Source organism: Lagopus leucura, unplaced genomic scaffold (assembly GCF_019238085.1).
Source record: "Lagopus leucura isolate 7727_CA_CO unplaced genomic scaffold, USGS_WTPT01 Super-Scaffold_73, whole genome shotgun sequence".
NCBI lineage: Eukaryota > Metazoa > Chordata > Aves > Galliformes > Phasianidae > Lagopus > Lagopus leucura.
This window is the reverse complement of record NW_024962252.1, coordinates 21,809,347-21,833,645: the sequence shown is the minus strand read 5'-3', so window position 1 is coordinate 21,833,645 and position 24,299 is coordinate 21,809,347. Positions and strand designations below refer to the sequence as shown.

Below are 24,299 nucleotides of genomic sequence, written 5' to 3'. Positions count from 1 at the left end.
CCCGGGGCCGTCGGGGCGGGATGGAGCGGCGGGCAGCCCGGAGCGGAGCGGAGCGGGGCGGGACCCCCGGAGCCGCCCGCGGGGACCCTCCCTCCGCCCGCCTCCCGCCTCCGCGCCGCCAGGGGAAGCGGCGGGGAGCGAAGCGGCCGCTCCCCAGAGCCCCCCCGGCCATGCCGAGGGAGGAGGAGGAAGAGGAGGAGGAGGGAGCGCGGCCGCTGGCGGGATAGAGGCGGGCGGCGGCGGTGCCCCGCGCGGGGCGAGGCGGAGCGGTGGCCCCGCGCCCGTCCATGGGGCGGCGCTGAGGGACGTTGCGGCGCGGCGGGGCAGCATGAAGAAGGCGCTGCTCCTCAGCCGCTTCCTTCTGCTGCTGCCCTGGGTGCTCGTCGTCGTCATCGTGCTGGACATCGACAGCAGCAGGGCGCCGACGCCCGCGCCGGGACCCCGCGGCGGAGAGAGCGGCGGCGGCAGCGGCGGCGGAGGGTCCCGGCCGGCGACGGAGCGGGCGTCCTCACCGCGGCGCCCCGAGGCCGCGCTGCCCACCATCTATGCCATCACGCCCACGTACAGCCGCCCGGTGCAGAAGGCCGAGCTGACCCGGCTGGCCAACACCCTCCGGCAGGTGGCGCGGCTCCACTGGATCCTGGTGGAGGACGCGGCGACGCGCAGCGAGCTGGTGAGCCGCTTCGTGGCGGACGCCGGGCTGCCCTGCACGCACCTACACGTCCCCACGCCGCGCCGCTACAAACGGCCTGGGCTGCCCCGCGCCACCGAGCAGCGCAACGCCGCCCTGGCCTGGCTGAGGCAGCGGCACCAGCACCTGCCGGCCCCTCAGCCTGGCGTGCTCTTCTTCGCCGACGACGACAACACCTACAGCCTGGAGCTCTTCCACGAGGTGCGTGCGGACGGGCCGCGGGCTCCCCTAAGCGCCGGCCGTCGGCGCTTCCCTCCGGCGCCCGAGTTCGGTCCGGGCGGGCGCCCCGCCGCATCCCCGGTCCCCGCCCCGCCGGGATGCGGCGCCTTGCCGGGGTTCCCCGCAGCCCTGCGCACTTGTGACGGCTTTCCCGTTTCCCTGCCGAGCGAGGCGGGTTTGGGGATTATGTAACGAGTGAGAGCCGCCACGGACCACCCTGACCGCCCCGGTTGTTCCAGGCTGAGCCCCGCGTTCCTTCAGGTGACGCCCCGGCCGCTGTTTCGTGGCTCCTCGTGGAGCCGCCCGGGATGCGCGAAGCCCTTGCTTCCTAGAAGCGGCGGATCGGATCGCTCCCGCAGCGAGCGAGCAGCCTTCCAGCAGTCCCTCGGTGCGGGGACGCGCTGTTGTCTTTACTTCAGCCCTGTGCTGAGGCACTCCAGTAAGTGAGGCTCTCTGCTCTCTTTGTGGCCCCCCTCGGCAGGGAGGAAGGCTGTACGATGAGTGGGCCACCAGCAGCGGAAGATGACTGTTGGGGGTGTAACCTCGGCAGGGACGCAGCAGGGTCGACGGGCAGATGGGAGCATGAGGCTGTTGGTGACCCGCGTCCCTCGCTGAGGGGAACTGCTATGCTTGGGAGTCACAAGGGTTCTTTAGATGCCTTAGGACAACGCACTAAATTCCCTAGAGCTGGTTGTTTTAGAAGAATTGCTTTTGTTTGCTCGTGTTTAGGTGGTAGTGCATCTGTTCCTGTTTTCGTCATGCTGGCAGTTGTGCGGTCCTTCTGAGCAGGGTGCCCCACTTTCTTTCTCAGTTTGGCATTCAGCACTGTTGCTGCCAGTTTGAGGACCTTGTCCTGGAGACACAGTTCTTGTTGTGAGTGATGTCCTGAAAGTCTCGTGGCTGTGCTGAGGGTATTGTAATGTCCCAGACCTCCATGGGTGGAAGCGTCCGTTTCTGCTCGAAGATACAAACTACCCTGATGCTTCCTAAGGGGCTCTGTAAATTGATACAGAAAATGCATTAAGAATGGTTTGAGTTGGAATGAACCCATAAGGGTCACACAGTGCAGCTCCCCTGCAGTGAGCAGTAACATCCACAGTTAGATCAAGTTGTTCAGAGCTGTGTTCAGCCTGACCGTGAATGTCTCCAGGGGTGGGGCATCCACCACTTATCTGGGCAATCTGTTCCTGTGCTTCACTGCACTTACCAGAAAAAACCTTTTCCTTATATTCAGTTTATGTATCCCCTCTTTTAGTTTGAAACCATTTCCCCACTCCTGTTGCAACAGGCTGCTTAGAAGTCTGTCCCCTTCTTTCTTATAGCCTTGCTTCAGGTACTGAAAGGCTGCTCTCAGGTCTCCCCACAGCCTTCTCTTCTCCAGGATGAACAGCCCCAGCTCTCTCAGCCTGCCCTTGCAGAAGAGGTGTTTCATCCCTTAGATCAGTTTTGTGGCCCTCCTCTGGATGTGTCCTGACAGGTGCTCATGTGCTGAGGACTCCACATCAGGGTGTAGCACTCCAGGTGAGGTCTTACCAGCGCAGAGCAGAGGGGCAGGATCCCTTCCCTCAGCCTGTTGACCATGCTTCTTTTGGTGTAGCTGGGGTTGCAGTTGCCTTTTTGGGCTGTGAGGGCACATTTGCATGAAAGCAAAGGAAAGGAATGAACGTGTGGGGTGCTAACCTTAAGAATTACAGGCGTGGCAGAGGATTTATGCTGCCTCTCACTCACAGGAGCACAGGTGATCTTGCACCCACAGCCACTCACCCCTGAGACTGCCCTTTCACCAGGTTTAGCTGGTGGGGAAGAGCTGTTTATTTTGTGCCTTGTGTTTGCAGGCTGGCCCATGTGCATGAGTGAGTTCTCCCTTGAGATGTAGCAGCTGTAAAGCTCCGGTGTGGGAGCAGAGAGGGAGCTTTTGCTTCAGATTCCACCAACTGTTCCCATGGCTGTTTTTTGGCGTCACTGGTGTGTATAAAGCAGTATCTGGGATGCCACCAATAGTCCCACTGGGAGCACCTCGTCCACCTGGCAGAGCTAAGTGGAAGTCCCCTGGCAGGGTTTGCTGGAGGGATGTGCCTTCACAGCAAGTGGGAAGTGCATGTGCAGGGAGATAGCAGTCTTGTTGTTAGCAAAGGCACTGCTTGAAATTTTATTTCTTGTTCAAAAAAACCTCTGTGGTTACAGATTCTGACTTGACAGCTTTGTAGTAAATCCTGCTCTCTCCTTCAGGAATTGATTGATTTATGAGGGTAAACTGAGCTTCTCTTTTCCGAGCACGAAGAGAGCACTTCAGAATGTGTTGCATGCAGAAGGAATCCAGTAGTAATTCTGCCTGAAAGTGGCTCTGAAGGTGCCTGAGAGGGAGGTTTTCTCTGCCTGTTATATGGTACTGTACCAGGAGCCATCCTCCAGCTCTGCAACTTCCTAATCCCACATCTGGTCATCTCTCACCTACTTGGGGAGCAGCATGAATGTGAACAAGGAGAGAGGAGCTCTCGGTTCTCGTCGGAGCGCTGCCCTCTGCTGGCTGGGCAGCCCTCTGCAGGTCGTGCCACAGGCTAAGGGACATGAGGGTGGGTGAGAGGTGTGCATTTTGCTGCTAATTCCTGCAGTCAGAGGATGTTACTGCAGGGCAGAAGATGTGCCAGGGAGCTGTATGCCAGTGTAAGACTGTGTTCATGGCGGCTCCTCTGCTGTGGGTTTCCCTGGCGCTGCAGTGAAAGGCAGAGCCTTTTAGCAGAGCTTGCTGTGAGCAGTGGTGTATGAGCAATAGGGGCACAATAAAAAAAGGAGTGTGTTTTGACATAGGATGCCATGGCACGTTGCTGAGAGCTTTCAATGAGGAAATTCTGATCTTTGTCCAAAGTACTCCTATCTGGTACTTACAGGAATAAGTGTGTTATATTTGATAGGGAGTGAACTATGCAGCGTCTTATGTGGAAATGAGGGGAATTGAAAACAGGAAAAAAAAAAACTGTGCAGAGGTGTTATGCTGGGAAACACTGTCTGTGGTATAAAACTGGAGCTTTCTGTTGCTTTTATAAATGTTTGTGGGGTTGTTTTGTTTTGTTTTGTTTTTTTTTTTTTTGTAGGACATATAATGGATCATGTGTATAGCTTAGTTTTTTGCTGGCAAGATTATGTCCTGGAAGTCAAACTAGATAGGGGATGAGCAAGTTTAGCAGTAGTTCTTAGAGTATGGTGGAGAGGCTGGGTTGTCCTTCTGCTGTTCCAGTGCATTGGTCATCTGCTCAGCTGCGTGTTTTGTTGGGGAGGTCCCATCTTCCTTGCAAGAGCTTTGGGGAAGGACCAGTTGTTCCAGGGTTGCAACATTCCTTGGAAAGCTCAAGAAATAGTTGCAGGAATGGAAGTGAGGCCTTTGAATTATTCCCAGCTCTTTCCATTTGAGAGTATAACGATGCTCAGGTGAAAAATCATGCTTTTAGTTCAGTGCTGCTGGTTCTGGCATATTGTTTTGTCATTTATTCTTTCGGGATGCAGACCTCAGAAGTGATTTATTTTTTTCCATGCTCACACATGATGCGTTTGCCTGGAGGTGTCCGTCTGCATCAAAACCAGCAGTCCACTTTCTGAAAACATCTTTTATCAGCTGAACCTCAGCTGCATTCATAACAAAGCCACCGCGAGGCCTGAAATCCCCAATTCAGTGCGTGATACGCTTTACAGATGTTTCTATATGAATCATCATAACTTCTATTTTATACTGTAGGTCATTCTTCTTGCAGTGACTCTGTTATAGTTTGTTGCCTTTGTGCTTCATCCTATTCCTGAATGCAAGTTATTGTAATATTGTGACTGATTCTTAGCAACTGCTGATTTCATATTTTCAGACATTCTGGAGGAAAATTTAGGTAAGACTCACATTCCACTTTCCTAGAGAGGTGTGAGAAACAAGACTCCAGCCCTAGCGCTGGGAACTGCAGGTAAACATGGTTGAAATTTCCCTGCCTTGAACTCTTCCCCCAAATTCTTAGCAAATGTCTTCAGTGTGCCAAAAGGTGAGCTTGTCGTATTAAGAAATGCACTGACTTCTGCAGATTCCTCTTTGGGTTCTGTCTGCCAGTTTTGCTTGCATTTTGCTCAGACACTTAAAGTGAGATATATTTGAAATTAAAGTGCTTATGTTTAAAGCCATGACCTCCCTCGCTGCCACCCCTAGCCCTCTGGTCACTGCTGCCTGAGATTTCATAGCAGGGTTCGCTAGCTGCCTAAAGAATGCCAGAACAGCAGATACTGGAACAGGCTGCCCAGAGGGACTGTGGATGCCCTGTCCCTGGAGGTGTTCAAGGCCAGGTTGGATGGGGCCCCAGGTAGCCTGGTCCAGTATTAAATGTGAAGGTCAGCAGCCCTGCCTGCTGCGGGGGGCTGGAGCTTCATGATCCTTGAGGTCCCTTCCAATCCAAGCCATTCTATGGCACTGCTGTCATGCCTGAATGTGAGCTGAGGGTTCCTTTAGAGGAACTCACGCTCTACTATGTGTTCTGAATACAGCCCTGCAGAATGGAGTTCAAAGTAAATCACAGCATTAATTCTCATTTCTAAGGAAAAACAAATCCTTTTATTTAGTAGCTCAGCATTTAGCCTAGTTGCTCACTGAGCTGGAGAGCAGAATTCAAATTGCTGTATCTGTTGCCTGCACAAGGATGCCCTGACTATCATGCTGGAAGGGAAGGAGGGGAGGAGAAAGAGCACCACCCTTTTAGCTTGAATTTGAGGATGTTTTTACAGATAATTCAAGGTTCACGGAGCCACAGAAAATATGAGAATCTGATCAGTGTTCTCTGACTCAGTCAGCTGGGTTCTTCTTCGCAGTAGTAGTTTAAACAAACATTGAATTAACCACAAAATCTCTGGTATTTAGAAAGTATGATAATGCTACCTAAGCCTAAGTTGTCCATGCAGGATCATCCTCAAATCAACCAGATGGGAACGAATCACGAGGAAGAGATGAAAAATAATGAAGATTTCTTCTTTGCTAATAGATATTGATAATTCTCATAGTGGCACTATAGAGCAGAGTTGTTTGGGTAGTTCTGAATGAAGGGCAGGGACGCAAGAAAATGTTTTCATTCTCCCAGGATGTTTGCATGAAGGTAGCAGATATTCTAACTCTTACTAACAGTTTGCAGCTGGAAAAAATTCTTGTTAGTGAAAGCAGAACCTATATATATGCAGACACTGTGTGTTACACAGACATCTGATGGCCAGTACAGGTGTCTGCCAGCCAGCATTGGCTTCCTTTCTTTCTTGCTGGCTCTCTGTGATGCTGTGGTTTTCTGCTTTACATTACTGGGGCAGGGCTGCTTCAGTTCATAGAATCATTGAATGGCCTGGATTGAAAAGGACCTCAGTGATCATGTAGTTTCAACTCTCTTGCTGTGTGCAGGGTCACCAACCACCAGACCAGGCTGCCCAGAGCCACATGCAGCCTGGCCTTCAATGCCTCCAGGGATGGGGCATCCACAGCCTCCTTGGGCAACCTGTTCCAGTGCGTCACCACCCTCTGTGTGAAAAACTGCCTCCTAATATCTAACCTGAACCTCCTCTGTCCCCTAGATAATGCAGGTGCTAGCTCTTTTCAAAGTGAATTTTATACACATTTCAGGAGATGGTTTGTTCTTTGTTAATGGCTTAAATTGGTTTGGTTTTGTATATATGTGGGAGATGACAGTTTTTGTTTGCTACTTTACTCATAGACTTAAACTAGCGCCAAAAATTCCAGGGACTTTTGATCTGTTACAACAATTAAAGAAACCTAATGGAGGCTTCTCCTCCTGATTCAAATAGTTTCTGGTTGAAACATAAGTGAGAACTGACGCTGATGTTTGATTTGTCAAAAAATCTCAGTAAAATATTTTGAAAGCAAGGATTAAAATTTCTGCATCTCTGACTCTGTTCACGACTTTCTCTATTAGCAGAAGGTTCTACATAGTTTTTTGATTCCTTTTCTTTCCCCCGAGGGTTCTGTTGGCTTTTTTCCCTCTTGCGAGGAGACTTCTCACATTCGATAGGGCTTTTATAGGAGTGAACAGTAGGAAACGGAACTTTTGCTTTAGTTTTTCCATGATCTTCTTTGTAAAACAGTTTGAAAGCAACACAGAAAAGACAGAAGAGGTGAGTATTTCCTACCTATTTCAAATTTAACGAGGGAAAGGTTTGTGCTCCTTTGATAGCTTCATATAGCAGATTAAGGGTAGGACATTTACGTAAAAGTTGACTTCCAGGTAGTTTTTAATGGATATGGTTATGCAAAAGATTTAAAAGTAGTAAAAGTGAATCTAATTTTCTTTGAGAACACGGAGATTTTCTGTTGGAAAATCAGATTTTTGCCATCGTCTTAAAAATAACACTCAGTAGCACAGACAGAATTAAATATTAGCTGGCTGTCATTAGTTATTTGCCTCATAATAAAAAAAGATCTAAATAAGAGTTAGCAGTGCATTAAATACCTTTCTGGGATATAAATTATTTAAGAATACATGGCAGACTTTAAATGCACACTGACATTCCCCTTGCACATAGACATGTAATACCTATGCTAAAAAGGTTGCGTTGGAAGATGCTGGTAGAGAAACAATGACATGGCTTAAAAAATGAGAGGAAACAGTGCCAAAAAGGTTATTTGAACCGGATTTATTCAAGTGAGGGGCTATGGATTACAAGGTACCAAACGCTCTCTATTTCTGTACTTTGACAGCAATCTTCTCCTTTTTACCTGCAAAACTAATACTGTTGCTATGAAATTAATTATGAATCGTCGGTGGCTCTTTAGAGGTGTGTTGCACGATGCAAGAGCACAACTGAGTGGAATGACAGAAAACAGGATAAGAAAAAGAATTTGTAAGTGGAAGAGCTGAAAGTGTTGTGTTTTGGAAGTCTTCCCAGTGCAGAGATTGGCTCCTTGCTGCAGTTGTTAAGGGGTGGTACAGCTTTCTCCTGTAGTGAAGCAGTGCTGACATTTTACCCAAGGATGCTGATGTCATTTAGGAGCATTAATCAGTGTATCCAATGTGTAAAATGTTGCTTGAGAGAGGGGAAGTTAATCTGTCTTCCCTATGTGGTGTGGACTGTAAAAACCATTGGAGGCAACGTGAGGAAAGGTAAAAGGAAGAGCTTTCCAGTGGTATGATGAAGCAATGAGTCTCATTACCTGTAAGGGCTGTGGAGCTTCTGGTGTTCAAGAACAGACGAGACAAATATCTGTCAGGTTATATTGAAGTGCCATCTCCCCATCTGCAGGGCTGGCTAGGGGAGGGACTGCTTTGCAGACCCTTGCTGTGCATTGTCCAGTGGAGGCACAGACCCTTTGTAGTCAAGTTCACTGATATCAAACTTGCTTTTTGAAGGTCCTTTCCGCACAACATCACAGGCACAGATTTTCTGTGACTCAGTATCCCTTTGAAGTAGTGTTAGGAGTAGGAGCTCCATTTCGTGCCTAAGTGAATGGGGAGCAGAGGAGCTATCCTTCTGGCAGTGTAAGTTTTGTTGAAACAAAAATTGGCTGTATGTGACCTGAGAGTAATGCATGATGCCTGTTTTGAGAACATATAGGGTTGCTGGCTGTGCTCAAGTAACCTGTAGCACTCATTTTCTGGGAGAGCTATGCTGGAGGACCTCTATGTTACCTCTCTGATAGCAGTAGATTGGAGTTTTGCATATAGGTGTATTTGAAGCTCACTGGAATGGAGTTTGATCCATTCATTCCAACAGCCTGAAGATGGACCAGGACGTATCACACAAGGGCTGAAGCAGTAGAGGACAGAACAGTGCTTACTGCTTGCAGCAGTCAGATTTGCTTTGCTAGAAACATTGAATCCCAAATAGAAAAGCATCAACATCAGGCTGCAATAACACCAGGATGGTTGTTTCAGCACTGAAGCCTTTTCACTGTAAAGAACTAGGAGTCTACTTCCTTCTCTCTGTCATTTACCTTTTTTCCCCTAAGGCTTCTTTATTTTCTCATTGGCTTGACATCTTACCCATCCATCAGTCCAGCACATCCCATTAAGTAGCTTTCCTTGATTGACTGAGATGCTTTTTTTGGCAATGCTTTTAACACTATCTCTTCTATTACTCAGCTACATTTTCTGCATTTTCACTTGTTATTCTTTAGCAGTTCCTGTGTTACTACTATATCTGCTGCCATGTTCCCATCACCTCATTGGGATTTCTGCTGTCAGTTGTTAATGCTCTGTCATTTCCTTGCCTACTCCTTCCTAGTTCTCCTCTGCTTCGTTTTGGCTTATTCTACCATCTTAGTGTCCGTTTCCTCACCTTCCCCCACCCAGAACATCACTCTCGTCTGTGTCCCAACCAAATTAAGGATAGGAAAAAGCATTTCCAGGAGATTCATCCTAACTTAAGGCAGCTGTCTAAGCCAGGTGGGATGAATCACATTGGCACATTTGTATCTCTGCTCGTTAACTATCAAAGTTGAACTAGGATAAACTAGATGCCTGACTAACAGAGAGTTCCCTGTAAGTGCGATGAATCTCATTCTTGTACACTGCCAGGACTTAAAAGCACTCAATGATAAGAGAGCATGTGATGCTACATTAAAATGACAGCTAGAAGAGCAATTTAGGAAGCTGTTTTCATTTATAGGATTTGAATAGTTGCGTAACCCACAGCAGCAAAGCTGTTTAGAATTAGCATGTTTCTGAATCACCTTTTCGTTTGATAGTGCCAAATTCCAGCTGCAAGCTGACCTTTTAATCCAAATATGGCTTTCACAGAGTCATACATAAATACAGCCACAATGCATCAGTATGTTAAATGCATAATGCTATTCTCAGAAGATTGAAAGAAATATTCCCACTTCCATCTGCCTAGCACATCCTGAGGCTGCCAGGTATTTCAGAATTAGCATAAATAGTGGTCTAGATGTGCTCTGGCTGTTTGTACTGAAAGGGATTGTTGCATTCTTGACACAGGCTTATTTCATTCTCCACAAATGGAACCTGTGAGAATAAGAAAAGTAACACAAGGGCAAAATAAAGAGCTCTGTAAACGTTTACCTATTTTCTTCTGATGTATGGTGGCTTTACTGGCTTAACTTGCAGACACGGAGACAGACCCAAGGCTATAATAATTCTTGGGTCATTTTGTGCCGATTTCATGAGGTCAGTGAGATACTCTGGAGTAACAAGGTTTTGCTACACACTTTGTAAGGTGAGATATTAATGTAAATCTCTCTGGCTCTGTTAGTGTGAATGCTGTAGCCAGTATTCACCCAGTACAGAAGTGTTGTGTGACCTGGCTCAGTTTGCAGCATAGCTACACAAATGTGGGAAAAGACCGAGCTTGGGCTTACTGTGCATGAGCTGCCTTAGTGTAGCTGGGGGCATGCTTGTGCTTACCTGGGGGCACTTTGTGCTTGCTGTGGGTGCGAACCGGCAGCTGGCACAGAGCAGCTGGAGCACTGTAAATCAGTACAGTGATAAGTTGGTCCTGCAGCCATATGCTCAAGTACGTGTTGGTGCTGATAGATAAGAGGTGAGGGGATATCTGTGTTCATCCTGCAGATAGCACCAGCTTAGTGTAGTAGGATGTGTGGCTTGATCATGCCCTGCAGACCTACTGGAAAGTTGGCTGTATAGACAAGCCCAGCAGGATCATGCCTTATGTCCATATCCCATGGCTTTGGATGTTAATATCCATACACCATTAGAAAAAATTGCAGTGTGGATGTATCATTAAAATAGGTAAAATCATGAAGGTGCACTGACCCTGACAGAGTGGAATTCAGCATCTTACGTTGAAGAAACAAGGCAGTGAGTAGGATTGCAACCCTGGACAACATGATAGCCAAATTTGACCTCTTCAGGGATCTGCTTGGAGTTGGGATCTTCCATGGGTTGGAACATTGGAAGTAAGGAAGCCCAAGAGAGTTGGCTGACATTCAAGCACCACTTCCTCCAGACTCAAGATTGGTGCATCCCTAACAGTAAGAAATCAGGCAAAGGTGGCAGGAGATCCACATGGATGAGCAAGGAGCTCATGGAAAAACTCAAATGGAAGAAGAAAGTCAATGGAATGTAGAAAAGGTTTCTAGCCACTTGAGAGAACATGGCAGACTGGTGAGGCCACATTTGGAGTACTGTGTCCAATGCTGGGCTCCTCAGTTCAAGAAAGAATGGGAAGTTCTGGAGTCCAGCAGAGGGTCACAAAGGTGATGATTGGCCTGGAGCATCTCCCTTATGAGGAAAGGCTGAGAGACCTAGGACTGTTTGGCCTGGAGAAGACTGCAAGGGGAAGACTGCTTATAAAAATCTAATGGGTGACAGTCAACTAGATGCAGTCAGGCTCTTTTCAGTGTTGCCCAGTAATGGGAAAAAGGGCAGTGAGCACAAACTGAAAGTTCCGTATATTCTTGAGGCAAAACATCTTTACTTGTAAAGGTGACAGAGCACTGGAATAAGTTGCCCAGAGGTGTTGTGTAGTCTGGCGATATCTTCCCTGGAGATATTCAGAACCCACATGGATGCTTTCCCATGTAACCTATTCTAGGGAATCTAGGGTTGGACTCGGTGCTCTCCGGAGGTTCCTTCCAACCACTACGATTATGTGAGGTTTGACTGATTTCTGTATCTGAGTAGTTGAGTGCTAATTCTGCATTTTCTAAACGGAAGAGTGGAAGAGATGGGAAAAATAATCTGAAGCAGGCAGGAGCAATAAAACAGTCAGTGGTTTGGACACAGAAGATGCACAAAGAGTTGGAAGGAGAGGAGGTGTACAGCTCTCTTCTGTGTGTGCATACACAGCTGATTTCTAAATATGTATTTTATGTGCTCCCTGTGTTCACTTGAAAATCTGCTAATGTTTCTAACTTAAAAATGAGTCTCAGAGTGAAGTGCTTTCTTTGTGGGTTTTTTTTTTTTCTTCTGGTGGATCTCCTGGGAGTTTAGATGATACATATGATAAATCTTTCACCTTGACAGAAAGAGAGGCAAGTGTTTAATATTTAACCAAGGTTGTCTTTCACTTGAACGTCTATCTATAGGGGAGTGCATTACAAATAAGTAAAATTGTATTTGTTTTTGCAAAGATGAGTGTTTGAGAGGAGAAGGGGATTGCATTTCCCTAAGGAACAGGCCTCAACTACTCTAGAAGATGAGATTGTTTTAAAAATCAATCAAATTAAGCCTGTGTTACAGTGGGATAGCTTGATACTTGCTTAAAAAGAACCAGAACCATCTGGATGCCTACCTGTGCGACCTGGTGTAGGGAACCTGCTTTGGCAGGGGGGTTGGACTCGATGATCTCTGGAGGTCCCTTCCAACCCCTACAATTCTGTGATATTTAAGCACAGTAGGTGTACCAGTGAGGTACAGCCGGGCAAATTGTAGTGCTTGTGCTCTCCATTCTGCGCCTGGCTCCTCAGTCTGCACCGCGGAGCAGCTCATCTGTGTTTAAGTCGTGTTACCTTCCCTTTCGCTGCAGAAATCGGGCTGCTAACCAGTGTGCTGAATTCCAAGAGCCCCCGTCCAACACACTTGTTGCTAAAGAGTCATTTTCCACTCTCTGCAATCTCCTGTGGGATAGATGAGGCCACGATAGATGAGCGTTTACAGGATTACTTCTACTTACATTGGAAACAAACTCCCACGCTGCCCATGCCATAGAAACTCAGCAGTTCTTTCTGAAACAGCATGTAAATGTTTAAAGGCATGGTCCAAACTTTTTTTTTTTTTGCATGAGCCTTTAATAGATGTAACCTCTCTTACAGATCTGCTGTAGTGCAGGCAGGGGGAGAGCTGTGTGTCACAGTTTCTTAACTGTACGTGTCTTAATGAAGTGTGCATTTGCTAATCATTCCTATAATAGTCTATCTCACCATGCTACTATGCTACATAAGCAATCTATAGAAATATACTTACTGAAAGAGTGCCAAACACCACACACCTTTAAAACAAACATGAAAGCAAGAACCATTTTTTCCATGACTTTACATTTCTTATAAAAACATGAATAGAGCATTTCTGGTAGGGCGGAGGTGCCTACTGGAAGAGAGCTGGAGCTCTCACAGGAAATGAGTAGGCCTTTGCAGCCTCCAAACGCTTACCCTGTTGGGCTCAAATCTGCAAGCAACCGTTGCTTTCAAATGACTGTTACAGAGGATTAACGCGTAGGCTTCCCACCAACACTTACAGCAAAGCTTTCTAGGAATAGTGCAGGAAATCACGCTCTGCTCACCTCTTGCAGATGCGCACGACCCGTAAGGTGTCGGTGTGGCCTGTGGGGCTGGTCGGGGGACGGCGGTACGAGCGCCCGGTTGTGGAGAACGGCAAGGTCGTCGGGTGGTACACGGGCTGGAGAGCTGACAGGCCCTTCGCCATCGACATGGCCGGTAAGTGCTAAGCTTCATGCTGTGTGAATGACAGAAAGCTCATCGTGCCTATTCTTACATTTTTTTGTGAGCGGGGTGGAAGCATACATCCCTGGAGGCATTCAGGGCCAGGCTGGATGTGGTTCTGGGCAGCCTGGTCTGCTGGTTGGCGACCCTGCACATAGCGGGGGAGCTGAAACTAGGTGATCATTGCGGTCCTTTTCAACCCAGGCCATTCTGCGGTCCCAGTGTAAGCAGATTTTAAAGCTTCTCAAGCGTATCTGCTGTTCATAGTGCTATAGCATTAAATATCCTAGAAGTCTTAGTTTGCACACCTCATTTAATTAAGTTGCTTCTTGGTGATGGTGCAGCTTACTTTCACTTGCTTGTAATCGCATGTGGCAACTTGGCTTTTATGTTGAATGAATTGTTTTTCTGGAATGAGTTAATTGTAAATCAATTCATCCAGTTAATTTTTGCAGGGAGCCTTGCCTTGCCTTGAGTCATCCGTCTACAGCCGACAGTATAAATGGAGACCCTTCTTAGACCTCATGTTGTAAAACGCTACTTTATCATGACATAATTCATTGTTTTATTGGCTATTTGGAGTGATGGTGATAACTGTAGATGGATATAGTATGAAATGCTGGGCTTAGGGGGAAAAAAATCACTGACAGCTATAGCGTAGCAGAAGGCAGAAAAGCTTCAAAATTGATCTAATCAATCTTCCACTGGGAAGCTGGCACACCATGCAGCTCTGTCTTGCTGTCAGTCCATGCTTAGGCACTCTTTCCTGTATATTCACAACTGCCACATGAATCATCGCTGTGCCAAATTTTGATTTCTAGTGCAGCAGCAGTTGGTTTCCCAGTATGATGCAGCACTTCAGCAGTTTTGAAATAGGTTGCTCTGAAAGTAATGCCTCCTATTTATTTCCATGAAAACTGTAACTAGGAAAGAGCTGAAAACTGCAGCTAGAAAGAGCACAATAATGCTGTTAGATAAAGTAAATTCTCTGCTGCGAAACAGTATTTTTCAACATAGTCACTATCATTAGCTATGCATTTTGGCCAGTGATGAACAAGAGCCTGCTTGCTGCACTCACAAACATCTGCATGGCCATTGAGAATGTGGCTTGTCTTTCATGTTGCTGTCACCATTGCTGAAATGCACCACCCACCTCCTCACTGTGGTCTCATTGACTGTTTGGTCTCCATAAATGTTCAGCAGGCGTCAATGAATGTCAGTGGGTGCCATTTTTCCATATGGAGGAATTCATTGACACACCTTTACTTCGTAGGCTCTTCTGTGTCAGATTCCGTGTTTGCCGCATCACACAGCAACAACGTGGAACAGAATACTGGTGGGAAGTTTCAACCTCTATTGCCATAGCACCAACATGTGCCTCCCACACTGTGGGCTAACATAATAAAATAGGAGGTATTACTTTTGGAGCAGTCCCTGGATATTCATGGAGAAGAGGGATGGGGAAAAATACAGGAACGAGAATGGGATAGAATTAGCCAGCAGTTTTCATTTTTTTGAGACCTTTATGTCTTGGGAGTGGAAAAAGGACAGAGCTTGAGGGTTTTCTTTTTTAATGGATTGAGGCGTTCCATGAAAAGTGGTGAAGTATCAACAGGTGAATTTTTCTACATCATAGAAACCATTCAGGTTACTGGTATTCCTGGCATGAGAGCATTGGGGCATAGAGGTAGAGGTAGTCCTTGGGGGGAGATTGAATTCTGCCTGTCCCTACGATCATGCTTCTGTGAGAATAGTCTGCATGTGGATTATAGATACATATCCTGTGCTGCAGAAAGGCATTATAAGGATGATAGCACGGTTCATAATTTATTAGCAGCAGACAAAAAGCCATTATGCTACATTAGGCAAGGGACAAACCCTCATCGGAGGAGATGTGAGGAAAGCTCATGTCATCTTTGCTTACAGTTTGTAGTTGCTGCTGCAACACTGGCTCATGGGAGAGGCAGCTCTGTGAGCATTACCTGCTCCTGTACCTGCAGAGGTCTTGGAAGGGACTATGGAGACAGAGGTACAAGGGCTGAAAGTATCAGAAATCAGTGTAGAATCACAAATAAGAAGGTGCTGCTTTGGAGAGAACTTTATTAGTCCAACAAATAAAACAAACATTTGAATTACATTTTGATATCGTTATTTCAGTAAAAAGGGAAAGCACATGAACTTCTTATTCTAGACTTGAAGGCATGCGGCCAAATTTATATCGCCCATGGGGGGCGATCACATGGGGCAGTTCTGCTGATTTCATGGGAATCAGCTGAGACCCTTGCTAACCAACTTCTGGATTCTTCTTTGAAATGTCACATTTTATCAGTGAAGAAAACATAGTTTATTTCTTTCTAGAACTTTGTGGCTGACACAGTTATTCCCCAGTGCTAAATTGCATTCAGAAAGCAGAGTAGCTGTTTCCTGTGTTCCTTATTGTCAGGCAACCACCAGAGCATACAGATGAGTTCTGGTGTTTTTAAAGTACCGCCTGAGTTTTAACAGTAGGTGGTTTGCAGAGTGTGAGGAGGAAGGGAGGAAAAGAGAAAGAGAATTGGGTGTTGTAAGCAAAACATAACACTGAGTTTGAGCGAGTAGGAAAAGGGGGTAAGAAATGACTGCAAATGTGTTGAGAGCATTTGGATTTTAGAGCAGAGGGAGTGCGGCTGAGGGTATGGGGCCAAGGGGAAGGAGGAGAAAATGAACAGTTTGCCTGGAAAACAGACATCTGAGTGCACACTCAGAAGAGGAGGAAGGGGAGTAAATAATTATTTGGTTGTTGTTCCTCTTGGCTCTGCACACCAGAAGCAAGGGAGAGCGGGGGGAATAGGATGGAGCTGCATTTTGCTCTCGCCTCCTGTGAGAGTCTGACTCGTCCCCAGAACTCTGTGGTACCACAAGCACCCCTTGTTTTCCACAACACAGTTAAATGTTTCCTTGCTCAAGTCTGAGTACCAGGGCTGTGTGTGTCTGTGTTTTCAGTTCTGGCCGCAGCAAGCAGGGCTCAGCATCTGCAGCATGAGCTGTTGTCTCATCTCTGTGCATCCTCTGCAGCTGATTTAAGGAGCGTCTTCAGTTATATAAAACACAAACCTTAAGTAGGGAGGTTGGTGTGGCAGCAAAGTCAAAACTATTTTTGAACTTCTAAGGTAAATTCTACCTACCTATTTATTTGTTTTTAAGAGAATGGTAAATGATATTTCTTTTTGGTTGAAATTCAACTTTACTTATTGCTTTGGAAACATATTACCTAGATCTGCTGAAGAAATGTTTTTGTAGTTCTCAGTAAAAACAGCACTTGGCTGGATTCTGCAATAAATATTATTGGTGCTTTTAGCTAGGCTATGATAATATTTTATTAAACAGAGCTAAGCAAATTCTGTATCCATTACATGAAAGTAATAGGAGTTGGGCTCTTGTATAACACAAAGAAATTCATTTAAGAAAATGTTCTTTAAGATACAGACAAACATTGCCCAAAGGTTAGAAAGGGAAACAAACTGTCTATTCAGATGTGCAGTCCTAAGGCTTTAAAAGTATTATTAAAATATGGGTTAAACGTGAACTGAGGAAAGCTAGTTTTAAAAAAAAAAAAAAGTTTGTTATACTACCATGTCAGAAAGTAAGAAGTATGGCAATGAATCATCGCTACGGGCAGGTCTCACTTTGATCTAAGCAAAACATACCCCAAGATACCTTTTGTCACTGGTGTTTCTGTCATAGACTGATCAGAATCTGACTGGGATAGCAGTGAAGCATTTTTTTTCCTGGTGACTCTAGCCAAGGTGCTCTTAATAATAGTAGGCTGACTAAAAATTAACGTGACAGACCCCAGCTCAATCCCCTTTTTATGGGAGTGCCATAGTAAAGGAAATGGAATCAACAATAGTTGGTAGCCTTGATGTAGAACTACCTGAGAAGGTGAGCGGATGGAAGATGAGTAACTTTAAGCAACAGTTGTTTTTGTTGTTTGTTTGGTTAAAAATACACTATACATACCGTATATGGCCAGATAAGTTCTTAGGATCATGAATGGTTTGGGTTGGAAGGGACCTGTAGGACCATCAAGCTCCAACCCCCTGCCACAGCTAGGGCTGCCAAGCGCTAGATCAAGTACTGGATTGCATTGCTCAGGGCTGCATCCAGCCTGACCAAGGTGTTTACCTTGTAAATGGGAGTGTTGTTTCCCATTTTCCAGTCCCCAGGGATTTTGCCTGACAGCTACGACTTTTCAGATAAGATGAAGAGCAGCTTGACAACCAGCTCAGCCAGCTCCCTTAGGTTGCTGGGATGCGTGCCATCCGGCCCCATAGTCTTGCACACTTTCAGTCTTGTGAGTTGGTCTCAGATTTGCTCTGCCCTTATGGTAGAGGGGGGGAGTTTGCTCCTAGTTCCCAGCTGAAGTCAGCCTCCTGTGCTTGTCTTAACCACAAGCTCTGCGAATACTTGAAGTGTCTACAAGAACGTACAGGAACTCCTTTAGACAGATTCTGGACCTAGACAGCCTGATGCAGATACGAGCTCTAATCTGCCATTACACTCTGATATCTGAAGGAATGCAGCCCATAACAAGAACACTTGTAGGCTTTTGGAGAATTTGAAAAATCTCAATGGAATGTCACACATAGAAACAAAAATTTTCAGGTTATCAGCAGCCACTTGGGCAGTTGAAGTGAGTGCACTGTGTTGTTTATTATAGACCTGATTTTAAATCTTCTGCGATGCTTATCGATTTACTTATGGCTTGTTCCCTGTGCAAGAATTGTTACTTTTTTTACCACCCATGAGAACTAGTTGGATCATGAATCTCATAACATCAGGACTGTTCAAGGAAAAGAGATGTGTGCTTTATATTAGCATTCCAGGAGCTGCTTCAGGTGTACAGATTAATCTGTACCTGTGAATCACTGGGCAAGCACATTTTGGAGTCATTCATAGTTCTCTGAGTCCCTCTGCTAGGGCCCAAGCAACCACCTGATCCTTGGATTTTGCAGTAGTATGCCATCTGTGTTACATCTCATCTTTCTCATGATTCTTCTCAGAAAAGAAGCTGTCTATTAATACACCAGAAAACATGGCATATTTTGTCTGAAAAAGCTGCAGAATGGAAGTACAAAGAAATCTTGATTGGCTGTGGCAGATGATAAACTCAAAGCCCCCCCCCAACATCAAAGGATGTAAGAACTTCTTCAGAGATTGCTGGGTTTAACATAGGGAGTCTCTTTCACGGTAAATTAATTGTCAGCAGAGTTCTCTGTTCTGACATATGAAAACATGTGGCTGAGCACCTCTACGGCACTGAACTCAAATGGTACGTTACCTGAAGAGGAAGGAAGCAGACTTCAAGATCATCAGACTTCATGTATGGTTAACAAGTCAAAGGCAGTATCTTAAACTGCATGGGAACCAGCATATCTGTGTCACCATCAGCACTAAGCTCTAGCATTTATTCACTCTGGAAATGATAAAAACTGAAGTTTCTGGCTTGCCTTCAGCTACTATGCTATCTGGAGCATTCAGGAGGCAAAGCTATTAATCGCGGCAACTAAATCTTGAAAGGCTGTCTAACTGGGTGAAGAAAAATGTTTCCATCATTTAACAGAAGCTGTTAATCCAAGACAAAGTGTGAATTAACAGGTTCCAGAGAAAGCAACACGGATGTAATCTTTGCTGTGTCTTCCAGATGCCTCATCCTCCAACAAATTCATTCTTATCGAGGTGGCTCATCAGCCAATTAGATTTCATTTACGGCTTTGCATCAAACAGAAACAGCAAAACAGCGTGTTATACTGTGGCTATAAACTTGTCCTGTGGTATTTCATGTGATTAAGCTTAGCATGACTTTGTAGAAATAGTGTGTGTAGCACTGTCTGCTTATGCTATACTGGAGATGTTACTTCCACCAAGGAATTATGTGAAATTAGCTATTGTCACTGGCCTATTACCATGGGATAATTATGTGCTAGGGGAAGTAACTAGTGCTACTATGGTTAGCCCTGCACCATCTCACCTCTTTTTGATGCCATAATGTTCTGCCTGTGATAAAGTGAACTAGAAGTTGGCACTAGAAGATGGTTTTCATTCAAGTGCTTTGAAAGTTTATCTACATAAATACGTCAATATGTGAAACTGAAGCAGTTGTAAAGCAGTGCTGAAAAAACAGATAGCCAATGGGAGAGGTATCCTTGAACTTCTTTTTTTTTTCAAGTTGCTACTTATTGAAAACCCTAACGATACATAAAGAATGCATGACCACTGATTACAGCAACAAACCTCAGGCCAGTCAGTATGCAGTACTCCATGTCCTTATGTACAACAGCTTAATAATTTGACTTTATTCCGTGCCTGAAAAAGGGAGGATTTTTGGAACCCACATTGTGCCCCTCACAGCCATGTGACAAAGACCTAGACAGCATTGAGGGCCTGTAGTCTGCTGAAGACGACCCCCACTGAGGAAGGGAAGTCCAAATCTGCTGTCATTCTTCTCCCTGCTGGCCCCTGCTAAGGCCAGCCAATAACAGAACCATCATAGAATAGAATCATACAGTCTCCAAGGTTGGAAAAGGCCCACAGGATCACCCAGTCCAACCATCCATCAGTCACCAATAGTTCTCGCTAAACCGTGTCTCTCAACACGATGTCCAAATGTTCCTTGATCACCTCCAGGATTGGTGACTCCACAACCTCCCTGGGCAGCCCATTCCAGTGCCTAACAGAGAACTGCTGGGTGCAGCACTGCTTCTAACAGGTGGGGCAGCCAGCACTCTATTAGAGGAAGTTACGCTCTTTTTTTAAGTTTTTAATTAGAAAAATCTTAATACTGGCTTCAGAATTAAGTACTCTTGCAGTTTTCCGGAACAGATGTCAAAACTGTTGCAAAGGGACAGCTGGAACCACTGTGAACTGACAAAACACCATTTATTTGGTAGACCTGCTCTTAGACACAAGGCTATACAAACGTAATTTTCCTTCACAAGTTTATCAGGCTGACTTTTGAGTCATCCTTAAAGAAGTTTACACGTGACTGAATCCTGCTGAGTAACAACTTCAAATTTCTATAACCAGTGGCAAATTGAAGATTCACAAGAGCTGCTTCAGAAAGGGTGAGCTTGTTCAAATCACTGATTTCTCAATTTAGCTCCCTTTGAGGGACCTAATGTATGTTATTAGGGAGAATGCATTGCAAACAAGCACTGATGAGATCCTCTGATAGTGCTGCGCAACACCTGGATCAGCTACAGACTGTCCTGCAGGTGGCCATTTAGATGAATGGTTCAGAAGTCCCCAGTAGCCACAGGGTGTAGAAGGCCAACATACACCATGCATGAATTGTCTTCCATCAGTAATGTTAAAAATCTCTAAAGACAACAGTTGCTTTGTCTAAGTAACATTCTAATCCTTTTTTTCTGATTCTCACCCTCAAACCAAGAAATACTTTTTCAGTGTGGATTCCGTACATTTTATTTTAGTTAAAATTCAGTTTCATTTCTTAACTAGGAGAAAGGAAAATTCTCTTTATGACAGGAAATTGATGAACTGTTGAAAATCTGAGTGCATCTTCACAGTAAAAGAAAAGAATGCGGGCTGTCCTATCCTGCCAAACACTGTCTACTCATATAACCAATCTTACAACATTTTTAAAAGATGCGTGGTGTTTTGTAGGTTAAGTGTAACTTGCCTACAAAAAACCTGTGTTTTTTCTTAACCATTTTATTCTTCCTTTCTTCAAGGATTTGCTGTGAGCCTTCAGGTGATTCTGTCACATCCAAAGGCCGTATTCAAGCGTCGCGGTTCTCAGCCAGGAATGCAAGAATCTGATTTTCTGAAACAGATAACAACAGTGGAGGAACTGGAGCCAAAAGCAAACAACTGCACAAAGGTACCCATTTATTTTCTAAAAAGGCTCTCAATGGTCTTTGTAGATGACCGTACTAACAAAGTGTTATTTGATAGGTTCTCGTGTGGCACACACGAACAGAAAAAGTCAATCTAGCTAATGAGCCAAAATATCATCTGGACACAGTCAACATTGAGGTATGATCCTGAGACGAGTCACAGTACAGCGGATGCGTTTGGAAAGTGCTCCAATTCAGCCCCTGTAGCAGCCTACAGGTGTGAGGATTTTTGGTCACCCGGTGGACTTCTGTGGAAACAAAAGAAAGTTGTCAGATATTCTGTTAGGCAAATCAAATGGGTGTGCTTTGTTCTAACTTGTTTGCATGCACTTCTGAACTCATCTTAATAAACTGACACTTACCTTTGCTGTAAGGCTGTTTCCACATAGTAAAAACAATCGATCGATCAATCGAAACATGACTGCAATGGAATATTGTCAAAATCATCATTCAGTTTTTGTATTTATCCAGCTTAGTGGTATAATTATAAACTGATTTTAAATCATGAACTGTTGATCTAAATATTTGCATAAATAGATCCTCCAAATGCTTTTCTTCATTAAAATCAGACTTAAAGAAATAGCTGTCAAATAGTTATGCAATAATGAAATAAAAACCCACAATCATTTACGGATTCATCTTTTTAATATAGGGAAATAACATTTTATCATTATGAGGCACCATAAAATGTAAACACAATCACTGTCATAAACCTGGATATTTCTGCAAGGAAAGATGGATCTGTTCACACCAAGTTACCTTGTATGCATACCAGTTCTCAGCATTAATACTGCATACTTGCCTCGTGAGCCCGCTTGGGTGCTTTAGCACAGGAAACTCAAATGGATCAAATGCTCATTTTTAAAAGAATAGACTATTAATTTGTAGGACTAGAGTAACATCCAGGTTTATCTTCCTTTCAATGATCACATTCCCTGTTATGCACACCATAATAACGTCACAGTGAAATGCATGATGAAACAAAATTTGTTTGATACACTAGAAAACATTGCTGTGATACATTTACATTCTATTTATATATGATTAAATATTTGTTCATACAGTACCTTCTACAGGATTACTGGGTAATTTTGGGGGGGATCGGGGTTTATATTTTTGGATATTACTAACATGATAGCTACGTCCCTTAAATGCAAACCATTTGATCTAGAATTTTGAGGGGAAAAAAACAATACATGGTTAAGCAGCTTCTTAAATACATGGTCTATGAAATCATATGCATTGTATGAAAACATTGCCAGTGATATATAAATGTGTTCTTGATCTGCTTTTCACTACATCAAATTTAAATCAATACAGACCACAACACGGTCAGTCAGTTATATTCTTAATCTGAACAGCCTGGGAAAAAGAAAAAGTATGTCCATGGAGAGAACAGCAGAAGTAAATGCATCTGGACAAGGAATGTTAGGTGGCTCTTCTGGGTGAAACTTCTATTGCAACGTTCATTTCCACAGTTGTGTGCTGAGAGTCTGACCCGAGGAGCTTCCAGTCCATCCCGCCACTGTGCTGGGGGGCTGCCCAAAGCCCATCACATTGCTGGAGCTGCTGAGGTTCATTCCAGCCATCTGCTGATTCATCTGTGAAGCATACAAGAGTCCAGTGAGACTGGAGCTGAGAGGCAACAGTTAGCCAAAAAGCAGTACTACCTCCTAAACCAGCAAATCAGTTGCTAAATCAGTTAAAAGATACTGTCCTAAAACTAGTATTTCTCATTAAATAAAAATACTGACTCTAGGAAAGCATCTAAATATTTTTCAGGGCACCAGCTCCTCTAGATCCAGTTTCTGTTCAGGTGATCGCTGTGATACAGCAGCTGACTGGCAGTGTATGAGAAGGCTGTACAGCATTCAACTAGTGAATTCTAGTAGTGAACACAGAGCTTGTGACAAGGGAGCCCGATGTACTTCTGCTGATAGGAGCTCTCTTTCAACTTTCAGAGCTAACCAACAGAATTTTGGCAATTTTACTGAAGAAACATCCAAGCAAGTAGCAAAGCCTTGTCTACATTTGCAACTCCAGATGATGGTTTTTGTTTCTGCAGTATTTCTTTGGAGCCCTCAAAATATCTTGACTGCACCGCTATTTCATGTTGTTTTGTTTTATATTAATTGTCCATTTAGTCAGCAACCAATGACACAGACTTATAAACTTGACTACTCTCTATAAATAGAGGCATATTTTGCTAAAGAAGCTACTCAAGATACTGTGACTTCTTTAAAACGAGTCAAACAGTTCACATGAAATTAAGAAAGATAACTAATTAGAATTTGGAAACAGTTCAGAATTCACGTTCATTGTAAGGAGGATGCTAAAATACTTCTGCTCTCAGAAAACATTATGAATTTGCTGTAAATTTCAGTGCTCAGCATAACAATCTTAAAATAACTGCCTGTTATCTTCTAAAACACAAATGCAGACAAGCCAAAAACCAGTCTGCATAGACAGAGTAAAGATGTCCAAATTCTTAAGGAATCTGAGGGTGAAATCAGTTGGCAAACACAGATGTTCCAGTTGTATAGGCAATATTAGATTGAAGATTAGCTAAAAATGAGAATTCATGTAAACAGGATTGCACAATACCAGGGTACAAAAGGAAACTGTGAAACAACTGGTGAAAAAGTTGTTAAATGACCTGCAAAGTAATATTCCAGAATCAACACCGTGTGCATTCAGACATGTGAAAAGGTTGCAGTAATGACAGCCATGGCCTGGACATGGAGATTAAAAATGCTTCACCTAGTTGTTCATCTCTTTTGAGCAGAATTCTGAAGGAGCAGAGTACATAAAGCAAGCTGTTCTGGGAAGTAAACATGCTCTCCCACCTTAGAACTGAAGCATGCTTCCCCTAGCAACTGTGGGATATCAGCATAATGATAATATTATGTGATATGCAAGTAGTACAGAAGTGTTTAAGACTTTGTCTTATGAGCCAGCTTTTAATACACATAACAAGCAAGATTTTTATTTATGGGACCTTTTTAAAGTTAGGCACCTTCAAAAAGATCTGTGGACTACTGTCCTTAGATATCTTTCATGTGACATTTTGAAATTCTCACCTTTAAGAAACTACTTTTCAAAGTGGAGAACAGTCTGT

The 24,299-nt window shown here is 44.5% G+C and overlaps 2 protein-coding genes across 3 annotated transcripts in view; one reads left to right on the top strand and one right to left on the bottom strand.

Moving 5' to 3' along the window:
* The first annotated feature begins 294 nt into the window (after positions 1-294).
* B3GAT2 (beta-1,3-glucuronyltransferase 2) lies at positions 295-22,217 on the top strand. Its single transcript, XM_042887051.1, has 4 exons — positions 295-892; positions 13,136-13,280; positions 21,017-21,165; positions 21,240-22,217. Exons 1-4 carry the CDS (start codon positions 329-331, stop codon positions 21,324-21,326), a joined length of 945 nt encoding a protein of 314 aa, XP_042742985.1. The 5' UTR covers positions 295-328; the 3' UTR covers positions 21,327-22,217.
* SMAP1 (small ArfGAP 1) overlaps positions 21,808-24,299 on the bottom strand; it is a 94,176-nt gene continuing 91,684 nt past the window's right edge. For both annotated transcript variants that reach the window (XM_042887031.1, XM_042887038.1), the window contains one exon: positions 21,808-22,782. In XM_042887031.1, coding sequence (XP_042742965.1) covers positions 22,648-22,782 — 135 coding nt within the window. In that variant the 3' untranslated portion in view covers positions 21,808-22,647. The remainder of the gene's footprint in view (positions 22,783-24,299) is intronic.

Bases quoted from the DNA above. Each gene is read 5' to 3' on its own strand.
- B3GAT2 (XM_042887051.1), top strand. From the start codon at position 329: ATGAAGAAGGCGCTGCTCCTCAGCCGCTTCCTTCTGCTGCTGCCCTGG. The intron at 893-13,135 runs GTGCGTGCGGAC...CACCTCTTGCAG, and splicing joins GCCTGGAGCTCTTCCACGAG to ATGCGCACGACCCGTAAGGT. The intron at 13,281-21,016 runs GTAAGTGCTAAG...CCTTTCTTCAAG, and splicing joins CTTCGCCATCGACATGGCCG to GATTTGCTGTGAGCCTTCAG.